This window comes from Galeopterus variegatus, unplaced genomic scaffold (genome assembly GCF_000696425.1).
Source record: "Galeopterus variegatus unplaced genomic scaffold, G_variegatus-3.0.2 Scaffold2514, whole genome shotgun sequence".
In the NCBI taxonomy this organism is placed as follows: Eukaryota; Metazoa; Chordata; class Mammalia; order Dermoptera; family Cynocephalidae; genus Galeopterus; species Galeopterus variegatus.
Window position 1 is genome coordinate 124,576 of NW_007728625.1, and position 20,612 is coordinate 145,187.

General features: G+C 36.7%; 1 protein-coding gene across 1 annotated transcript in view; it reads right to left on the bottom strand.

The window, feature by feature from the left end:
• LOC103598134 (tyrosine-protein phosphatase non-receptor type 4-like) overlaps positions 1 to 20,612 on the bottom strand; it is a gene marked incomplete at its 3' end in the record, with an annotated part of 184,924 nt that overhangs the window by 123,928 nt on the left and 40,384 nt on the right. The window contains exon 2 of the mRNA XM_008582076.1: positions 16,101 to 16,255. Within this exon, the coding sequence (XP_008580298.1) occupies positions 16,101 to 16,238 (138 nt within the window). The remainder of the gene's footprint in view (positions 1 to 16,100; positions 16,256 to 20,612) is intronic.

Below are 20,612 nucleotides of genomic sequence, written 5' to 3' on the forward strand. Positions count from 1 at the left end.
CAGCCAAGTCTGAAGTATTCTGATAAGTTAAGATGCATCTGATAAGTCCTATAGCACCAGAAAGAAACTAAAAAATATGTTTTAAAATATGATTAAAAATGAAATAAAATAAAAACAACAAAAAAGAAAAAAATGTCATTAAAGGAATTCAAATATTACACACACAAAATGCACTTAATGCAAAAGAAAGCAGTAAAGGAGGAAAAGAGGAACAAAAAAGTCATGCATCATACAAAAAAAGTACAATGATACAAACATAAATCCAACCATATCAATAACAACATTAACTGACATAACAACACCAACAAAAAATAAAAAGGCAGAGACATCAAACCGGAAAAAAATAAGATAGAGCTATATGCTGCCAACAGAAGACACACTTTACATTCAAAGATACAAATACATTGAAAGTAAAGGATGAAGAAAATATATCATACAACTATCTATAACCATAAAAAAGCTGGAATGGCTATACTAAAATCACACAAAATAGATTTTAAAACAAAAATGTTACTAGAGAAAAACAGTGACATTTCATAATAAAGTGTTGTTCCATCAGGAGATATAACCATTATAAAACTATACATTACCTGAAAACAAAGCCTCTATATACACAAAGCAAAAACTGGCAGAATTGAAAGGAGAAATAAACAATTCGACAATAATAGTTGGAGACTTCCATACTCAACTTTCAATAATGTATAAACAATAAGGCAGAGATCAATAAAGAAAGAAAAGAACTGAACGATGCCACAAACTAATGAAACCTGACAGGTCAGATGGAACACTCCATCCAACATAGCAGAATGTACACTATTCTCAAGTGCACATAGAATATTCTCCAGAATAAAGTATATGCTAGGCCATAAAATAAGCCTCAATAAATTTTAAATAACTGAAATCATATACAACACATTCTCCAACAACAAATGGAAAGAAATTAGAAATCAGTAACAGAAAAGAAATTGGGGAAATTCACAAATATGTGGATATTAAATACCACACTCCTAAATAACCAATAAGTCAAAGAAGAAATCACAAGGTAAACTAAGAAATACTTTGAGATGAATGAAAATGAAGATACAACAAACTACAATTGAGGGGATGCAGCTAAATCAGAGGAAAATTTATATCTGTAAATGACTATAGTTAAAAAAAAAAAAAAAGAGAGAACACACATAAAGAACCATATCTTTTACCTTAAGACACTGAAAAAAGAACCTAAACCTAAAGCAGAAAGAAGGAAAATATTAGAACAGAAATATATAAAACAGAGGATTAGGAAACAATAGAAAAAAATCAACAAAACTGAAAGTTTTTTTTCTTTAAGACTAGCAAAATTGATAAACCTTTAGGTAGACTAAGCAAGAAAAAAGAATAAATACTCAAACTATTAAAAGTCAGGAATAAAAGAAGGCACACTAATACTGAACTAACAACAAAAAAGCTTTTAATGGAATATTATGAGCAAATGTATGACAACTTAGATGAAATGGACAAATTCCCAGAAACACAGAAACTACTGAAACTAAGTCAAGAAGAAATAGAAAATTTAAATGCACCTATAATATAAACAGATTGAATTAAAAATTGAATAACTTCTCACAAAGACCAGGTCCAGATGATTTTACTGGTGAATTCCATAAAACATTTAAAGAAAAATTCATTATTCTTCACAGACTCTTCTAAAAATTGATGTAATCCACCATATTTTGTTGGCTTAAAATTTATTTATTTAACATTTTTATTTGTTTTACTGTGTTTATTTTTTTTAGCTCACCATATTAACAGGCTAATGAAGTCACACAATTCTATCAAAAGATACACAAAAAACATTTAAAAAATTCCACATTCATTCATGATAAAAACTCTCAGCGAGCTAGTAACAGAGAAAACTTCTTTGAAACCCCACAGTAACATCATACTTACATGATAAGTTTGACTATATTGGTGGTTACATGAATTCAACATATGTGAAAAATAACATACAGACACACATGCACACACATACAAGTGAGAGCATATAAGTAATGGTGATAGCTCAGTAAGGTGTGTAGATTTTACCAATGTCAATATACAGGGTTTTAATGTTGTATCATAGTTATAGAAGATGTTACCATTGGGAGAAGCTAGGTGAAGGGTACTGGGACCTTTCTGTACTACACTTGCAACTTCCTGTGAGCCTACGAATTTTGCAAAATACGAAGTAACAAAACAAAACAAACCTACCCTATATATGCCTGGTAATAGTAGGCATTTAATAACTACTTTATTATATAATGAGTAAATCTGAATTTGTTTTTCTTTTTTTTCTTTTTTTGTCTTTTGTCGTGTCCGGCAATGGATCGCAACCCTCAGTGTTGCCCCCGCACCGGACCGGGGACCGGCAACGGGATCGCAACCCTCGGCTGTTGCTCCCGCGCCTCACTCAGTCAGTGAGCGTGAACCGGTCCGTATGTGGGATCCGAACCCTCGGGCGGGAGCGCCGCTGCGCTTCCCAAGCGGCACACTATCCAGTGCGCCACCGGGCCGGCCCTGAATTTGTTTTTCTTTAGTTGTCATCCTGTGTTGAGTTCCCACCATGAAAAAGATTGGCCATGAGCTGATAACTATTATAAAGCTAGGTATACAAAAGTTCATTTTATAATTCTTTCTACTTTAAAGTACTTTCAAATTTACATAGTAAAAATCAAAACAATAAGGCCACGTGCATTCTTCTTTGAGTTACTCATCATTGGTTCTTTCTTATTCTTCTTAAACCCCACTAATGCCTTTAAAGACTTCAAAATCTTTCCCCTCAAAAGAGAATTCATTGTGGACTACTAATCTTGTACACCTCTCTGCTTACATATTCTTACCTAGCTACAGCCTTCTTGATTTTCCCAAACACATTAGGCTTATTTTCTACTTTTCCAGTGGTCCTTCCTATGTCTTGTTCTCTCACTTAATTCAGGACTCTGCTCTATTGCCAACTCCTCAGTGACTGTATATACATCTCAACCCCCATCTCATTCTATCCCTTTACATATCATCATTACTATCACACATATGTGTATATTTATATGTTTCCCACACTAGAAAGTAAGCTCCATAAAAGCAGAGTCTTAACTGTTGGATCCCTAGAATCCGGAACACTGCCAAGCCTACTTTAGTCACTCTATAACTACTTGTTGAATAAATAAACAATAAATTGATGAATGAATGATTTGCTGTTCAAGCAAGAAGAAATACAGGTTTAGAAGTCATCAGTCTGATAACCGAAGCCATGAAGTAGATGAAATTGTCCAAGGTCAGAACAAAGAATAAGAAAACAGCTAAGGAGAGTTCCAGTCAAGATGGCAGAATAGACAGTCTTTAGAATTTCTATTTGGTATGATGGAAATGGACAGTGGTGATGGTTATACAACATTGTGAAACTTAATGCCACTGAATTGTATACTCAGAAATGGTTAAAATGGTAAAAACTTTATGTTATGTATTATTTTACCACACTACAATTTTTTTTTTAAGATTTAAGAAAATGGGCAAAAGATTTGAACATAAGTAAAAAAGGACCAAAAAGGTTATGTCATAGGTGATCATGACATAATCAAGGAGAAACAAAGAATAAAGTTTGATGGGGAGATGAAAATTAACTGTTTTGGGATATGCTAAATGTGAAATATTATTCTGGTTACCTATTGCTGCCTAACATCCCACATAAAAATTGCATTAAAACGATAACAATAATTTATTTTACTAAGAAATTTGGGATTTCGTTGGGTTCAAGTAGGTAGGTCTCAATGAATCTCATGTGGCTGCAGTAATATGGTAGCTGGGACAGAAATCACCTCGGAGTCATCTTCACTTACATGTCTGATATCTAGTCTGGGAAGACAAATGGCTGGGGCTCCTCAGCTATCTTTCTCTCTCTGTGTTCTCTCCATATGGTCTTTCCACATGGTCTCCACACAGTAGCCTCAGAAGACTTCTTACACAGCAACTAAAATTCACTCCCAGAGCACCAGCAGAAGCTGAATGATCTTTTCTAACCTAGTCTGGAAAGTCATGCAACATCTCTTTCAATAGATTCTATTGTACAGGTGGTCACAAAGGTCCACCAAGGTTCAAGTGTAGGGAATACAGACTCCACATCTTGGTAAGAAATATTTCAAAGATTTAAAAGTGGACATGTTTTAAAACCACCATAAGTACCTTTAGAATCTTTAGCAGACACAGAGTTCGAGTTGTGGAAAGATACCAGGTTTGAAGATAATAGATTTGACAATCATCAGCAACCAGGAAAAAATGACAGTGAAAGACACAAAAAATAGTGGTAAATCCTCAAGGAGCACTAATATGTAAGGAATAGATAAAGTCAATCCAAAATGTGATCAGAGAGATAAGAGATGAGAGCTTTCCTTGAAATAGGAGAGGTAACAGTTCTAAAATCTACTAGAAAGGGCCGGCCCGTGGCTCACTCGGGAGAGTGTGGTGCTGATAAAATCTACTAGAGGTCAAACAAAATGAGCACTGATAAACTAATGAATTTCTTAAGTAGATGATAATCACTGAGGAAGCAGTTTCAGTAGAAGAAAGAAGACTGAGGCAAGATTGCAGTAATATTAGATGCTTGATTACAAAGTGGGTAAGGTAACTCTTGCTATATTCCCCTAAAAACATGTAAAATAGAAATGGGGGGGGAAGGGGACTTCAAAAATACAAATGTAGGGCTGGCCCGGTGGCGCACTGTGCTAGTGCGCCGCTTGGGAAGCGTGGCGGCGCTCCCGCCGAGGGTTCGGATCCCACATGCAGACCGGTTCCCACTCACTGGCTGAGCGAGGCGCGGGGGCAACACCGAGGGTTGCGATCCCGTTGCCAGTCCCGGTCCGGTACGGGGGCAACACTGAGGGTTGCGATCCGTTGCCGGACACGGAAAAATACAAAAAGGAAAAAAAAAAATACAAAGGTATTCCACAAAGCCTGTGGAAAAATAGAATCAAAAATAATATGAATCATTCCAAAAACTTTTTGAAGACCCTTGTAAAAACTTGATTTTAATGCAAACATAAGGATGTGATTTTAAATTTCACTGCAAACAACTATCCACTTTTGTTGTTAAGGAAAAAGAATTAACAACTTACTATTTAAAAATGTTTAAACCTTCTGTTAAATGTTATGGATTGAACAAGTGTACTTTTACTCCTTCCTGAAAGCCTATTAATTTGAGAGGAAAATGAAAAAAGATATTAAAAACATAAAAACCATAAGAAAAATGAAAGGAGAGGACATCAGCTAAAGACATATTAACACATTCTGGAAGATGGAAAGCAGAGCTAAATATCAAATGTAGAAAGGAACACCAACAAGAAGCAATCAAATACACAGAAAGGCTCAGACATTAAAGGCTCAAGTATCAGAAAAGGCAAGATAAAGCATGAGGACAAAAATAGGAAGGCACGTGGTTGAAAATCGATGTAGGGAATACTTATGTCCCTCAATTCTCAATCCCATCTATTAAGAGCTAGATGACGACATCTCCCTTGAAGTAGCCCAAGATAAACTAACATGGCTTCAACTCTAGGGACACTAAGTATAGTGGAAGAGAGGTAAAGAGTGTCATATTGTTAACTGATAGGTTTCATGAACAATCTATGTGAACTGTCTTTTTTTTTTTTTTTTACAGACCGGTAACGGGATCACAACCCTCGGTGTCGCGCCCGTACCAGGGACCGGCAACGGGATCGCAACCCTCGGTGTTGCGCCCGCACCGTGCTCAGCCAGTGAGCGGGAACCGGTCTCCACATGGGATCCGAACCCTCGGTGGGAGCACCTCCGCGCTCCCAAGCGGTGCACTCTCCAGTGCGCCACCGGGCCGGCCCATACGTGAACTTTCGAAAGAAGAGAAAACATCCTTAAGAGGTCTAGAAACAAATTTTTTAAAAAGTCGTAGAAATAATACGTCATGTATAAATAATAAGGAATTGGAATGGTATCAGACTCCTCAACAGCAACATTAGTAGTAGAATACAATACTTTCAGAATTTTGAGATTACTTCTAATCTAAAATTCTCCACGCAAACTAACAACTAAATCTAAGGGTAAAACTTAGACATTTTTAGATACATAGGATATAAAGAAAATTTACCTTCCATACACCTTTTTATGAGAAATCTCTTGGAGAATGTGCTCTACCAAATCAAGGGAATATACTAAAAAAGAGGAAGAGATGGTGGTCTGGTTTGAATGTATGTCCGTCCCAACATTCCTATGTTGGAACTTCCTAAGGTATTAAAAGGTCGGGCCCTTTAGGGAAGTGATTAAGTCATGAGGGCTCCGTCCTCACGAATAAGATGAATGCCCATCCCAACATTCCTATGTTGGAACTTCCTAAGGTATTAAAAGGTGGGGCCCTTTAGGGAAGTGATTAAGTCATGAGGGCTCCGTCCTCACGAATAAGATGAATGCCCTTATAAAAGAGCTCAAAGGAACTAGTTAACCCCTTCCATCTCTTCAGCCATTGAGGACACAGCAACAAGGCACCATCACGGAAGCAGAGACCAAGCCCTCACCAGACCCAAACCTGCTGGCACCTTGACTTTGGATTTCCCAGCCTTCATAACTGTGAGCAACAAATGTGTAATGTTTATAAATTACCCAGTCTAAGGTATTTTGTTACAGTGGCAGGAATGAACCAAGACAAGTAGCAAACAGAAAATTCTAATACCTGAGAGAAATGAAAGGAATTCCCTAGATGATGGCAATGCGTGAGTCTAGCTGTGCACTAACTGTACAGAGGAACCAGGTAAATTTTCTAGCTGTGCACTAACTGTACAGAGGAACCAGTTCAAAACTTAAAGCACCTCAAAAGGTTCTTGGACAGATTTTTCTAAAAAGATGAATTTGGTAGAATATCTGATGTGAATAATATATTAAGAGGGGATTCAGAAAATTATTGAAGAATTTGGGGATAATTAATAATATATACATGAAACTAATCAAAAAAGAAAAAGAGAGGGGAAAGAAAATTAACAACTCTAGGAAAACAAAAAACATTTCACACAAAAGGAAAAAATTATGATGTGCTTTGTGGCTCAGCTGTGAATAACATTTATATATACATAAAAATGTACACATAGAATACTAATATAAACACATTGTATAAATCAATTATATTGGTGAAATGAAAAGTGGGATTAGGGGTAAAAGAGAACTAAATTCTCATATTTCTTAATGGGAAATTGATAATGTCTAAAACTGAAAAATTAAGTAGTAGCAAAACACACATGGCATGCAAAAGATATACAGGTAAATTCCAAAAGAATATTCCAAAAGAATTAAACTGGCTGTTTTTAGGGAAATGCAATATGGGAAGGGACAGAGACAGCCAATATTTTGTAATATATCTTGTAACACAGGAAGAACTATTTGACTCTTTAAATATATATATATAATTTGAAAAAACAAAAACTAAAAATCTACAGAAAGAAAACTAAGCATATCCAAAAAAAGAAGGCAATAAATAATTCTAAGAAGAGCAAAGTATAATCATAGTATACTCCTTGGCTTAGTAGTGCTTAATAGTAAATTATCTGCATAATTCAAAAAACTAAACAATTACATTGATTAAGGTAGAAATGGCTAACTGCCTACTCCATATCTATTTTCTCTTATTTCTTTAAAATAAAATGCCAATATTATTTGGGGTCACAATGAGAATACCTAAAATACCAGCCTTGCAACCCAAATGAAGGCATGTGGCTAAATTCTGGCCAGTAAGATGTAACTAGAAGCCATGAGGCAGAACCTTTAGGAAGACTCCTCAAGCCTGGGCAAGAAAACTGGCATTTGTTCTTTTTGCTTCTCCATCCTCCTCTACCACCTGCCTGAAAACTTACATGACTGCTAGAGCTCAAAAAGTTTTCTTGGGAGAGATGACATTCATCAAGATGGTGGAATAGACGGTCCACAGCATCACTCTCTCTCACAACTGATCAATTTACAACTACTAAAAAGCAAAGACTACCAACTGGGACTGCTGCAGCTCAAGGGAAGAGGAGGAGAGACCAGCAGAGTTCACAAAGGCAGGAAAAGCTGGGGTGAGAGGAAGAGGGGACCACTCTGTCATTTTGAGTCCTGGCTGCTTCAGGGATGGACCTATGAGGAGTGACTGGAGAAAGCTGTAGCACATACAGCAGAAGCTGGCAAAAGCAAAAGGTGAGCCCTATGTGTGAAGTTGCTTAAAGTCTACAGGAGAGAAGAGGGCCTTGACCAGCCCTCAGGCCACTGACACCACTCATAGGGTTCCTGAGGATCTGTGTAGAAGCAAGGAGTCAGGGCCGACCAAAGAAAGGAACCATCCAGAGGCCAGTGAGTCATCATGAGGGACCCATGCACAGCCTGGCCCCCATGGTAAGCATTTGGAGTGGGGGTGAGGGGAAGGATGGCTTGCCAGGGGAACATTGGGGTGCAGTGTGGGCAGCTCATTTGCCTCCCCATAGGCATAGGGCCACTCAGTGGAGACTGGTCAGGGTGATAGAACTGCAGAGGGTACAGTTTGTTGAAAAGACTCAGTCCCAGGCCAGAATTTCCACACAGCCCAGGTATTTCTGAACTCACAAGACCCAGAAGGGATTAAAAGGCCAATAATTAAAATCTGAACCACAAGAAAAGCCTTCCTCAGAGAAACAGCAGGAAAGATATAATTTAGCTCAACCACAGAGCTCAAGTGCTGGTCCCCACATGATGCCCCCAATTTTGGAATTAACCAAAGGATAACAAATTAATTCCAATGCAGATGTTAAGTGGTGGTAGTAGATAATAATCCAACACAGAACTGGGAAAAAAAATAAAATCATGGCCCAGAGACAAAGCCCTGATATTAACCATTGAAGGACTAACACCACCAAAGAACACATATAAAACCTACAAGATGTAGCAGTCTCCTCAAATGATCAGGCATTGATGTAAAGACACACAAATCAAAAAAGAACAGAGAAATACACCACCACCAAAGGAAACAAACAAAACACCAGCATTAAACCAAGAGGAACAGCAGATTTGTGAAATGTCTGACAGAGAATTCAAGCAAATACAAATAGAAAATTAAATGATATCTAGAAAACAATCCAGGAGCACAACAAAAAAACTGAAAAAGGAATTTAATCAATATTTTTTTAAAAACAGAAATTCTAGAAATAAAGAATACATTATCTGAACTGAAACACTTAATAGAAAACTCTTAACAGCAGACTAGAATCAGTGAGCTTGAAGACAGAACATGTGAAATTATCAAGTTAGAGGAACAAAAAGAAAAAAGAATAAGAAAAAATGAAACAGAAATACAGCAAATATGAGAGTCCCTCAAGTGAAATAAGTTCTGCATAACTAGCATACTGGAAGGAGACAAAAAAGGAAGAGATGTAGAAAGCACATTCAAGAAAATAATGGCTGAAAATTTCCCAAGTATGGAGAAAGATGACAACATCCAGGTAAAGAAAACTCAGAAGTTGCTGACCAAATTCAATCTAAGGAGGGACACCTGAGACATATTATAATCAAATTATCAAAAATCAAACACAAAGAAAAAACACAGAAAGCAGGAAGAGAAAAGAAACATATAACTTTCAACAAAGACCCAATATATCTCTCAGTGGATCTCTCAGTAGACACCCTACCAGCCTTCAGAGAATGGGATGATAAATTCAAAGTGCTGAAGGAAAAAGACTGTCATCCAAGAATTCTATATCCAGCAAAACTAACCTTCAAATATGAAGGAGAAATAAAGTCTTCCCCCAAAAAACAAAAGTTAAGGGAATTCATCAACACTAGACCTACATTACAAGAAGTGCTAAAGGGACTTTTTCAGCCTAAGAGAAGATGATGCTAAAGAGTAGCAAGAAAAGATTTGAAGGTACATAAATCATCAGTAAAGTTCACAGACAACCTCAGAATACTCTGATGTCATAAGGGTAGTGAATAAACCGCTCACATCCTTAGTATGAAGACTAAAGGACAATCATTACATACTGAAAGATGTAACTTGAAACAACACAAAGTGGGGGGGAATGACACCAAAGCATAGAATTGGCTTTGTTTTTTTTTCTATTTTTCTGAGATATTATAAGGGTAGTGAATAAACCGCTCACATCCTTAGTATGAAGACTAAAGGACAATCATTACATACTGAAAGATGTAACTTGAAACAACAAAAAGTGGGGGGGGAATGACACCAAAGCATAGAATTGGCTTTGTTTTTTTTTCTATTTTTCTGAGATATCAAAGTTAAGTTGTTTTAGTCTAAAATAATCTGTTATAACTATAACATGGTTTTTGTAAGCCTCATGGTAACTGTAACCCAAAAACTTATGAGAGACATACCAAACATAAATAATGAGAAATCAAAATACACTGCTAGAGAAAACCACTTAATCACAAAGGAAGACAGTAAGATCGAAAAAAGGATCAATAAAACCAGGAAAAAAAAAAAAGGAAAATGGCAGTAACAAGTCCCTATATATCAATAATGACTCTAAATGTAAATGGATTAAATGCCCCAATTAAAAGACACAGAGGGTTCCAATGGATTATAAAACAAGATCTAACAATACGCTGCCTACAAGAAACTCACTTTAGAAGAAGTAAAGAATATCTACTAAAGAAGTAAAGACTTTCTAAAGAAGTCACACACTATCTATAAAGACACACACTATCTGAAAGTGAAGGGATGGAAAAAGATATTTCATGCAAATGGAAACCAAAAAAGAGCAGGAGTAGCTATACTTAGATAAAACAGACTTCAAGCCAAGGAAAGTGAAAAAACATAAGGCAGGTCATTATACAATGATAAAGGGATCAATCCAACAAGAGGATGTAACGGCTCTAAATATATGCACCAAACTTACAAAAAGCAATTACTTTTAGGCCTAACAGGAGGAATAGAGTCCAACACAATAATAGTTTGGGACTTTAACACCCCACTTTTAGCAAAGGACAGATCATCCAGACAGAAAATTAACCAAGAAACATCAGAATTAATATCTATTCTAGGCTGACTAGATCTACATAGAATATTTCATCCAACAGCAACAGAATACACATTCTTCTTAGCAGCACATGGAACATTCTCTAGAATAGACCATTTATGTTGGGTCACAAAACAAAAGTCTCAACAAACACTTAAAAATCAGAAATCATATTGGCTACCTTGTTCGACCCCGATGGATTAAAACTAGAAATTAACAACAAAAGGAACATTAGAAAATGTATAAAAACATGGAAATTAAACAACATGCTCCTAAGCAGTGAATGGGTCAAAGAAGAAATCAAAAAGGAAATTTAAAAATTCCTGGAGACAAATGAAAATTAATAGACAATATAGCAGAACCTATGGGATGCAGCAAAAGCAATTGTAAGAGGAAATTTTATAGCAGTAAGTGCCTACATCAAAAAAAAAAAAAAAAAAAAAAAGAATTCAAATAAGCAGCCTAACTTACTTCTCAAAGAACAAGAAAAATAAGAACAAAACAAACCCCAAACCAGTAGGAGAGAAATAACAAACATTGTGGCAGAAATAAATGAATTAGAGATTTAAAAAAACAATACAAAAGATCAATGCAACAGAGTTGTTTTTCAAACAGATTAACAAAATCAATAAAGCTTTAGCTAGACTAACAAAGGAAAAAAGAGAGAAGACTCAAATAAATAATATCAGAAACAAAAGAAGAGACATTACAATGATACCACAGAAATACAAGATCATAAGAGACTACAACAATTATATGTGAACAAACTGGAAAACCTAGAACAAATGGATAAATTCCTGAGCACATATAATTTGCCAGTGTTGAATCATAAACAACCAGAAAACCTAAACAGACCAATAATGAGTAATAAGATTGAAGCAGTAATAAAGTCTCCTGACAAAGAAAACCCAGAACCAGATGGCTTTACTGCAGAATTATACCAAACATTTAAAGAGGAACTAATACCAATTCTTCTCAAACTCTTCCAAGAAATGGAAGAGGAGGGAATACTTCCAAACTCATTCTATAAGGTCAAAATTATCCACCAGAGGAAGATACAACAAGAAAACTACAAACCAAAATCCCTAATGAAAATAGATATGAAAATCCTCAACAAAATACTAGCCAACAGAATCCAACAACACATTAAAAAGATCATTCACCATGATCAAGCAGGTTTCATCCCAGAGATGCAAGGTTGGTCCAACACACACAAATCTATAAACGTGACACATTACATCCACAGAATGAAGCGAAAAACAAAATGATCATTTCAATAGGTGCAGAAAAAGCACCTAATAAGATCCAACACCCCTTCATGATAAAAACACTCAACAAAATAGGTATAGAAGGAATGTACCTCAACACAATAAAGGCCACATACATGACAAACCCACAGCTAATATCATAAAGAATGGACAAAAGTTGGAGGCTTTTCCTCTAAGATTAAGAACAAGACAAAGATGCCCATTTTCCCCACTTATTTAACACAGTACTGGAAGTTCTAGCCAGCACAATAAGGAAAGAGAAAACAATAAAAGGCATTCAAATTGGAAAGGAAGAAGTCAAACTATCCCTATTTGTAGTTGACACAATCCTATACATGGAAAACCCCAAAGACTCCACTAGAAATTGCTAAATTAATAAATGAATTCAGTATAGTGGCAGTAAACAAAATCAATACACAAAAATCAATAGTCTTCCTACACACCAATACTGAAATAGCTAAGACCCTGTACAGCTAAAGCAATCTTGAACAAAAAGAACCAAGTTGGAGGCATCATATTTCCTGACTTCAAAATATACTGTAAAGCTATACCAACTCAAACAGCATGGTACTGGCATAAAAACAGACGAATTAACCAATGGAATAGAACAGGGAGTCCCAAAATAAACCCATGCACTTACAGCCAACTGATTTTTGACAAAGGTGCAAAGAATATACAGCAGGGAAAGGAGAGCCTCTTCAATAAATGGTGCTGGGAAAACTGAATATCCACATGCAGAAGACTGAAACTAGAGCCCTATCTCTCACCATACAGAAAAGTCAACTCAAAATAGATTAAAGACCTAAATTTAAGATCAAAAACTATGAAAGTACTAGAAGAAAACATAGAGGAAATGCTACACAACACAGAAGTAGGCAGTGCTTTTTTGAGCAAGACTACAAAGGCCCAGGCAGCTAAAGCAAAAATACACAAAGGGACTACGTCATACTATAAAGCTTCTGCACAAAAAGAGACACTATCAACAAAGTGAAGAAACAAGCTACCAAATGGGAGAAAGTGTTTACCAAGTACATATCAGATGAGGGGCTAATATCCACAATACACAAGGAGCTTAGACAATTCAACATCAAAAGAACAAATAACCCAATTAAAAAATGAACAAAGGACCTGAAAGAAATTTATTTCTCAAAAGAAGACACACAAATGGCCAAAAAGCACATGAAAAAATGCTAAACATCACTAATCATTACAGAATGATTGCAAATTAAAACCACGAGATATCATTTCATTCCAGTTAGAATGACGTCAACCAACAAGACAAAAAATAACAAAGGGGCCGGCCTGGTGGCGCAATGGATAGTGCGCCGCTTGGGAAGCGTGGCGGCGCTCCCGCTTCAACCAACAAGACAAAAAATAACAAAGCTAGCAAAGATGCGGAGAGAAAGGAATTCTCCTACATTGCTGGTGGGAGTACAGCCACTGTGGAAAACAGTATGGAGGTTCCTCAGAGAACTAAAAATAGATCTACCCTACGATCCAACTATCACTCCTGGGTTATATACCCAAAGGAAATGAAATCAATATATCAAAAAGACACCTGCACTCCCATATTCACTGTAGCGCTATTCACAATAGCCAAGAGATGGAATTAACCTAAATGTCCGTCAATGGATGAATGGGTAAAAAAAACCAAACAAACTGTGATCTATATATACACAATGAGATACTACTCAGCTATTAAAAAAAAAAAATGATATCGTTTGAAGCAACATGTATGGAACTGGAAAATATCATGTTAGGTAAAGTAAGTCAGGCACAGAAAGACAAATACCACACGATATCACTCTTACGTGAAATCTAAAAAAAAAAAAAAAGGAATTCTTATACAAGTAGAGAGTAGAATATTGTTTACCAAAGGTGGCAGAGGTGGGGGTGGGGTGGGAGGGGTGTAGGAAGAGGGTGGACTAATGGGTACAAAACTATGGTATCTACCCTAACTAAATCATCGTGCAGTATACGCATGTATTGAAAAAAACACTGTCCCCCACAAATATGTATAAATAAATAAATACAATGGGAAAATTTTTTTTAAAAAGACAGAAAAAAAATTTAAGCTTAATTAAGAAACTGGTAAATAAAGAGGATTAATATATTACTTAAAGATTTCAAAGTATAGAAGTACCCAGGTAATATAGCAGGAAGCAGATGAAGTGTCATCCTGGAGACTTGGAAATGAGAAATGAGGAATTCTAGTTTGAGTACGGACTACTATTAGGTACTATTATTTTCATAATGTTGACTTTTAGGTTGTGAAACTGGTACTATAGTAATTTAGGAGATTCTCAGGATGCTAAAATACTTAAGAGTGAAGTTTACCACTTATTTGCAGAAGATTCAGGAAAAAACAGCACATAGAAAGAAAGAAAGGTATGGCGCCGCCTGGGAGGCGCGGCGGCGCTTCCGTCCGAGGGTTCGGATCCCACATACAGACCGGCTCCCACTCACTGGCTGAGCGAGGTGCGGGAGCAACACCGAGGCTTGCGATCCCGTTGCCGGTCCCGGTCCGGTACGGGGGCAACACTGAGGGTTGCGATCCATTGCCGGACACGGAAAAAAGACAAAAGCCAAAAAAAAAAAAAAAGAAAGAAAGAAAGGTAAAGCAAATGTGAGAAATGTTAACACCAGGTCAATACAGGTAAAGGATATGATATAGTGTGGATATGTTGCCCCCCATCCCCAGCTCATGTTGAAATCTGATCCCCATTGTGGCACTGTTGGGAAGTGTTTGTGTCACGGGGGTGAATCTCTCATGAATAGATTAATGCCCTCCCTGGGGGTGGGGGTTAGTGAATGAGTTCTCGCTCTGTTAGTTCCTGTGAGAGCTGGTTGTTTAAAGAAACTGGCAACTCCCCCCTCTCTCTCTCTTTTGCTTCCTCTTGCCATGTGATCAATCTCCTTGTACCCACTGGCTGCCCTACCATTTTCTGCCATGATTAGAAGCAGCCTGAGGCCAGCACCAGATACAGCTGTCCTAGAATCATAAGACAAATAAACCTTTTATCTTTATAAATTACACAGTCTCAGGTATTTTGTTATAACAACACAAAAACAGACTAATATAGTGTATGTGGGTTTTCATTTTACTGTTCCTTCACCTTTTCTATACGCTTGAAATTTTTAAAATAAAAGGGGAAAATGCATCCTTGCACGAATCAAGACATGTATAAGAATGTTTAAAGCAGTATCGTTTGTAAAAGCCCAAAGTGGAAACAAACCAAATATAAACCAATAGTAAATTGGACAAATAGATGGATAAGTAAATTGTGGCATATTCATTAAAAAGGGTACTATACAGCAATGAAAATGAACTAACTACTGTTAACACACCACATGGGTGAAACTCACAGATAACAATGAGCAAATGAAGCTAGACACAAATAGAATGAACGAATAGTTGTTGAATAAATATTTCAGACAATACTCAGATAAGATCAAGGCTGTCATTTATCTTTGTTTAGCAAAAGTTTTATTCACTGACAGTACATGTAAGATTACAATGGAAATGTATAAATTATTTAGGAGAACAAATTCCTTTTAGATACCCTCAAGCACGTTTATATAAATCACCCACATACTATTGATCTGCTCTACTAATCACAATGCACTGTTGGTATGTGACAGTGTCCAGTGAGCAACACTTTTTAAAGGACCCAGTGAATGTGCACCTACTATGAATTTGCATCTAAAAGACTTTAACTGAATGAGATCTTTCAAACTGTACTACAACTTAACAATTCTAGTTTTAAAACATATCTAAATTCAGACTTATAAACAGAGATTTTTTTTTTTAAAGACATAAAATACTTACATTAACTTTGAAAGCTTGTACAGTGTTATCCAGAAGAAGGATGTTGCAAACCACCTCAGTATGCTGTCTGTCTCTGGCCAGTTCTGATGCTCGTACATTGTAGGTTCTGCCAGCAGGCAATCGGAAACGTGAGGTCATTACTGTGCACACAAGGTCTAAGTTTAAAAAATACAAAATGTGCTAAATAAAAGAACAGTGGAAGATACAACACAGTTTAAAAGACAAAGTTATGTTTAATTAAAACTCAGGTAGAAAAGTTACAAAAACTACAGAACTGAAATTAAAAAATAGACAAATCCATAATTACACTAGAGAAGTCAATCCCCCTTCCTCAATAATTAATACAACTAGATGAAGAAATTAGCAAGAATATAGGAGAATTTCACAATAACACAAACGGGATTTAATGAACATTTATAGAACACTCTACCACCACCAACAAAATACACATTATTATGCACTGATAAGTCCACTGAACACTTACCAAGAGAAACCATATCCTGGGCTACAATACAAATCTAACATATTTAAAGAACTGAAATTATGCAAAGTGTGTTCTCTGAGAACAATGGAAATCAAACTAGAAATCAAAAAGAGAAAGAGATTTCCTGATGGAAAATCTCCAAACACATGAAAACTAAACAACAGCTTCTAATAATCTATAGGACAAGGAGGAAATCTCAAGGGAAACCAAAAGATACACCAAATTGAATAAAACTGAAAATATGACATATCAAAATTTGGGAGACACAGCTAAAGCAGTGCTGACAGGGAAATTTATGTACTATATGCATACAACAGAAAATAGAAAATGTCTCAAATCAAATCAATATTCTAAACTCCCTCCTCAAGAACCTAGACAAAGAAGAGCCAAATGAACCCATAACAACAGAAGGAAGAAAATAACAAAGAACAGAAGTCAATGAAATTAAAGACAAAAAGGGAGAAAATCAAAGGAGAAAAAAGTTAGTTATTTGAAATGATCAATAAGCTGGAACCACCTCTAGCAAGACTAACGAAGAAAGAGAGAAAAGAAAAATTACTATCATTAGGAATGAAACAGAGGATACCATCCAGACCCTATAGACATCAAAACGGCAATACTACAAACAACTTACACATAAATTTGACACATTAAATGTACCAATTCCTCAAAAGGCACAAACTACCAGAATTCAACCACTATGAAATAGATAATTTAAACAGCCCTGTAACTATATATAAATTTGAATTTATAATTTTAAAACTCCCCCAATAGAATCTTCAGACCCAAAACATTTAAAGAAAAATCAACACAACTCTATACAACTTATTCCAGAAAGCAGAAGAGGAGGGATCACTTCTCAACTCATTTTATGTGGTCAGTATTATCCTTATGGAAAAACACAAAGACACAAAAAAGAAAACTACAAACAATATCCCTAACAAAAATCCTTAACAAAATATAAGGAACTAGAATTCAGCAATATACCAAAAGAACTGTATATCATAACCAAGCAGGTTTTATTTCAGAGATGCAGCAAAGCTCATTCAATAACTCAACAATCAATTAATGTAATCCACCATATGAACAGACTAAGGAAGAAAAATCACATAATCTTTCAATCAATACAGAAAAGCATTTGACAAAATTGACCACCCACTCATGAGAAAAATTCTTAGAAAACTAGAAATAAGGGGACCTTCCTCAACATGATAAAGAGCATCTACAAAATAATCTACAGCTAACATCATACTTAATGACTAAAGCCTGAACGCTTTCCTCCTAAAACCAGGAAGGACGTCTGCTCTCACCATTCTTATTCAACATAATGTTGGAAGTCCTACCCAGTGCCAATGATGTTAAAAAGAAAAAAGAAAAAGAAAAGAAAAAGGAACATAGGAAGAAATAAAACTCTTCCTATTCACAGATGACATGTGTCTATGTCATCTGTGACATAGAAAATCCCAAGGAAAATCCTAACGAATCTACAAAACCACTCCTAGAAGTAATAAGTGAGTTCAGCAAGGTAGCAGGATACATCAACATACAAAAAGCAACTGTAGTCATATCCATATATGCTGGAAATAAGTATGTTGAATCAAATTTAAAATATAATAATATTTGCTACTGCTAAACAAAAAATCAAATACTTAAATGTAAATCTAACAAAACATGTACAGAAATTCTATGCCAAAAACTACAAAATGCTTATGAAAAAAAATCAAAGAATATTTAAATAAATGGAGAGACATAACCGTGTTCATGAATTGGAACACTCAACATAGTAAAGAGGTTAGTTCTCTCCAAATTGATATATAGGTAATTTCTTTCAAAATCCTATAAGTTTTTTTTTTGTAGACACGGAGATTATTCTAAAATTTACATGGAAAGACAAAAGAATCAGAACAGCAAAAACAATTTTGATAGTGGGAGTCACTCCCAAATTATATGATTTACTATATAGCTACAGTAATCAAGACTATGTGGTAATGACAGAGGAAGAGACAGTGGAACACAACAGCGTTCACACACAAGTGTAGCCAACTAATTTTTAACAAAGATACAAAACAATTCAAAGGAGAAAGGATGCTATTTTTAACAACATACAAAGCAATTCAAAGGAGAAAGGATGGTATTTTCAACAAATGATGCTGAAATAATTATACACAGAATAAAAAATGAACCTCAACCTAAACCTCACACCTTATACAAAAAATTGCTCACTGAATCAGATTTAAATGTAAAGCCTAAAACTGTAAGACTTTTAGAAGAAAATATACGAAAAAATCTTCAGGACCTATGTTTGATAAGTGTTCTCAGATGTGACACCAAAAGCATAATCCATAAAAGAAAAAAAATTGACAAATTGGATATTTCATAAAAATTTAAACCTTCTGGCCCGGCCCGTGGCTCACTCGGGAGAGTGCGGTGATGATAACACCAAGGCCCCGGGTTCGGATCCCATATAGGGATGGCCGGTTCGTTCACTGGCTGAGCGTGGTGCTGACAACACCAAATCAAGGGTTAAGATCCCCTTACCGGTCATCTTTAAAAAAAAAAAAAAATTTGAACCTTCTGCTGTAGAAAAGACATTAAGAGGATGAAAACACAAGCTACAGACTGAACAAATGACACAAACAGATATTTCACCAGATAGGATATTCAGATGGCAATGAGGCACATGAAAGGATGCTCAATATCATTAGCCATTAGGGAAATGCAAATTAAGACTACGAGAAGATATCACCATACACCTATTTAAACAGCCAAAACCAAGAATACTGGTGTTTTGGTGAAGATGTAGTGAAACTGGAACTCCCTGACAAAATCCTGAAATAAGCATAAACAATTAAAATATACTAGTATAAATGTGGGAAAAAATGTTAATAATAACTGCATCCTCTTAGAATTAAAAGAATATTAAGAATGAAAGATTCTTTAAAGCAATCTGAAGGAATGGAATAATTATGCATCTTTCCATTAAAAAGGTTTTATCTCCCTGTCTCCCAAGAGAATACCATATTGACTCATAATTTTTTTTTCTATTTTATCTTCTATACATAACTTAAAAAAATGAAGAAAGCTCTGTATCAAATTACTTTCATGGACTTTTTTTTTTTTTTTTCCTTTTTTGTCTTTTTTCGTGACCAGCAACGGATCGCAACCCTCAGTGTCGCGCCCGTACCGGACCGGGACTGGCAACGGAATCGCAACCCCCGGTGTTGCTCCCACACCTCGCTCAGCCAGTGAGTGGGAACCGGTCTGTATGTGGGATCCGAACCCTCGGCGGGAGCGCCACCGCGCTTCCCAAGCGGTGCACTGTAGCAGTGCGCCACCGGGCCGGCCCCAACTTTCATGGACTTCTGATTAAGATGGCGGAACAGACAGTGCCCAGTGTCATCCTCTGCCACAATCAACCAATTTACAACTATTAAAATGCAACGAGTGCCAAGCTGGGGCCACTAGAGCTCAGGGGAAGAGGTGGAGAGACCTACGGAGCCCATGAAGGCAGGAGAGCTGAGATGAAAGAAGAAACTGCTCCAACCGTCTGGAGTCCTGGCCACTTCAAGGCTGGCCCTGGTGAGCACACGGAGCAAGAGCTGGCAAAAGCTGCTGCCCTGCCCTTTGTATGAAGTTGCTTGGAGGCTGCAGGGGAGAAGAGGGCATTGGTGGTCCTCAGGCCAGCAAGACCACTAACAGGGTTCCCATGGACCCACACAGGAGCGAGGGGCCACAGACAACTGAAAAAAGAAGCCACTCAGAGGCTGGTGAGTCACTGCAAGGGACCAACACATAGCCCATCCCATGGGAAGTGTTTGGAGTGCAAGGGGGAGGTGCGGAGATGGGCTCACAGGGGGAACACTGGGGCACAGCATCGACAGCTGATCTGCCTTCCAGTCAGCACAGGACCACTAAGTGGAGACTTGACAGGAATATAGAAGCGCAGGGGTGCAGTTTGCTGAAAAGACTCAGGCCCAGACCAGAGTTTCCACTTAACACAGGTGTACTGGACCTCTCAAGACCTGGAA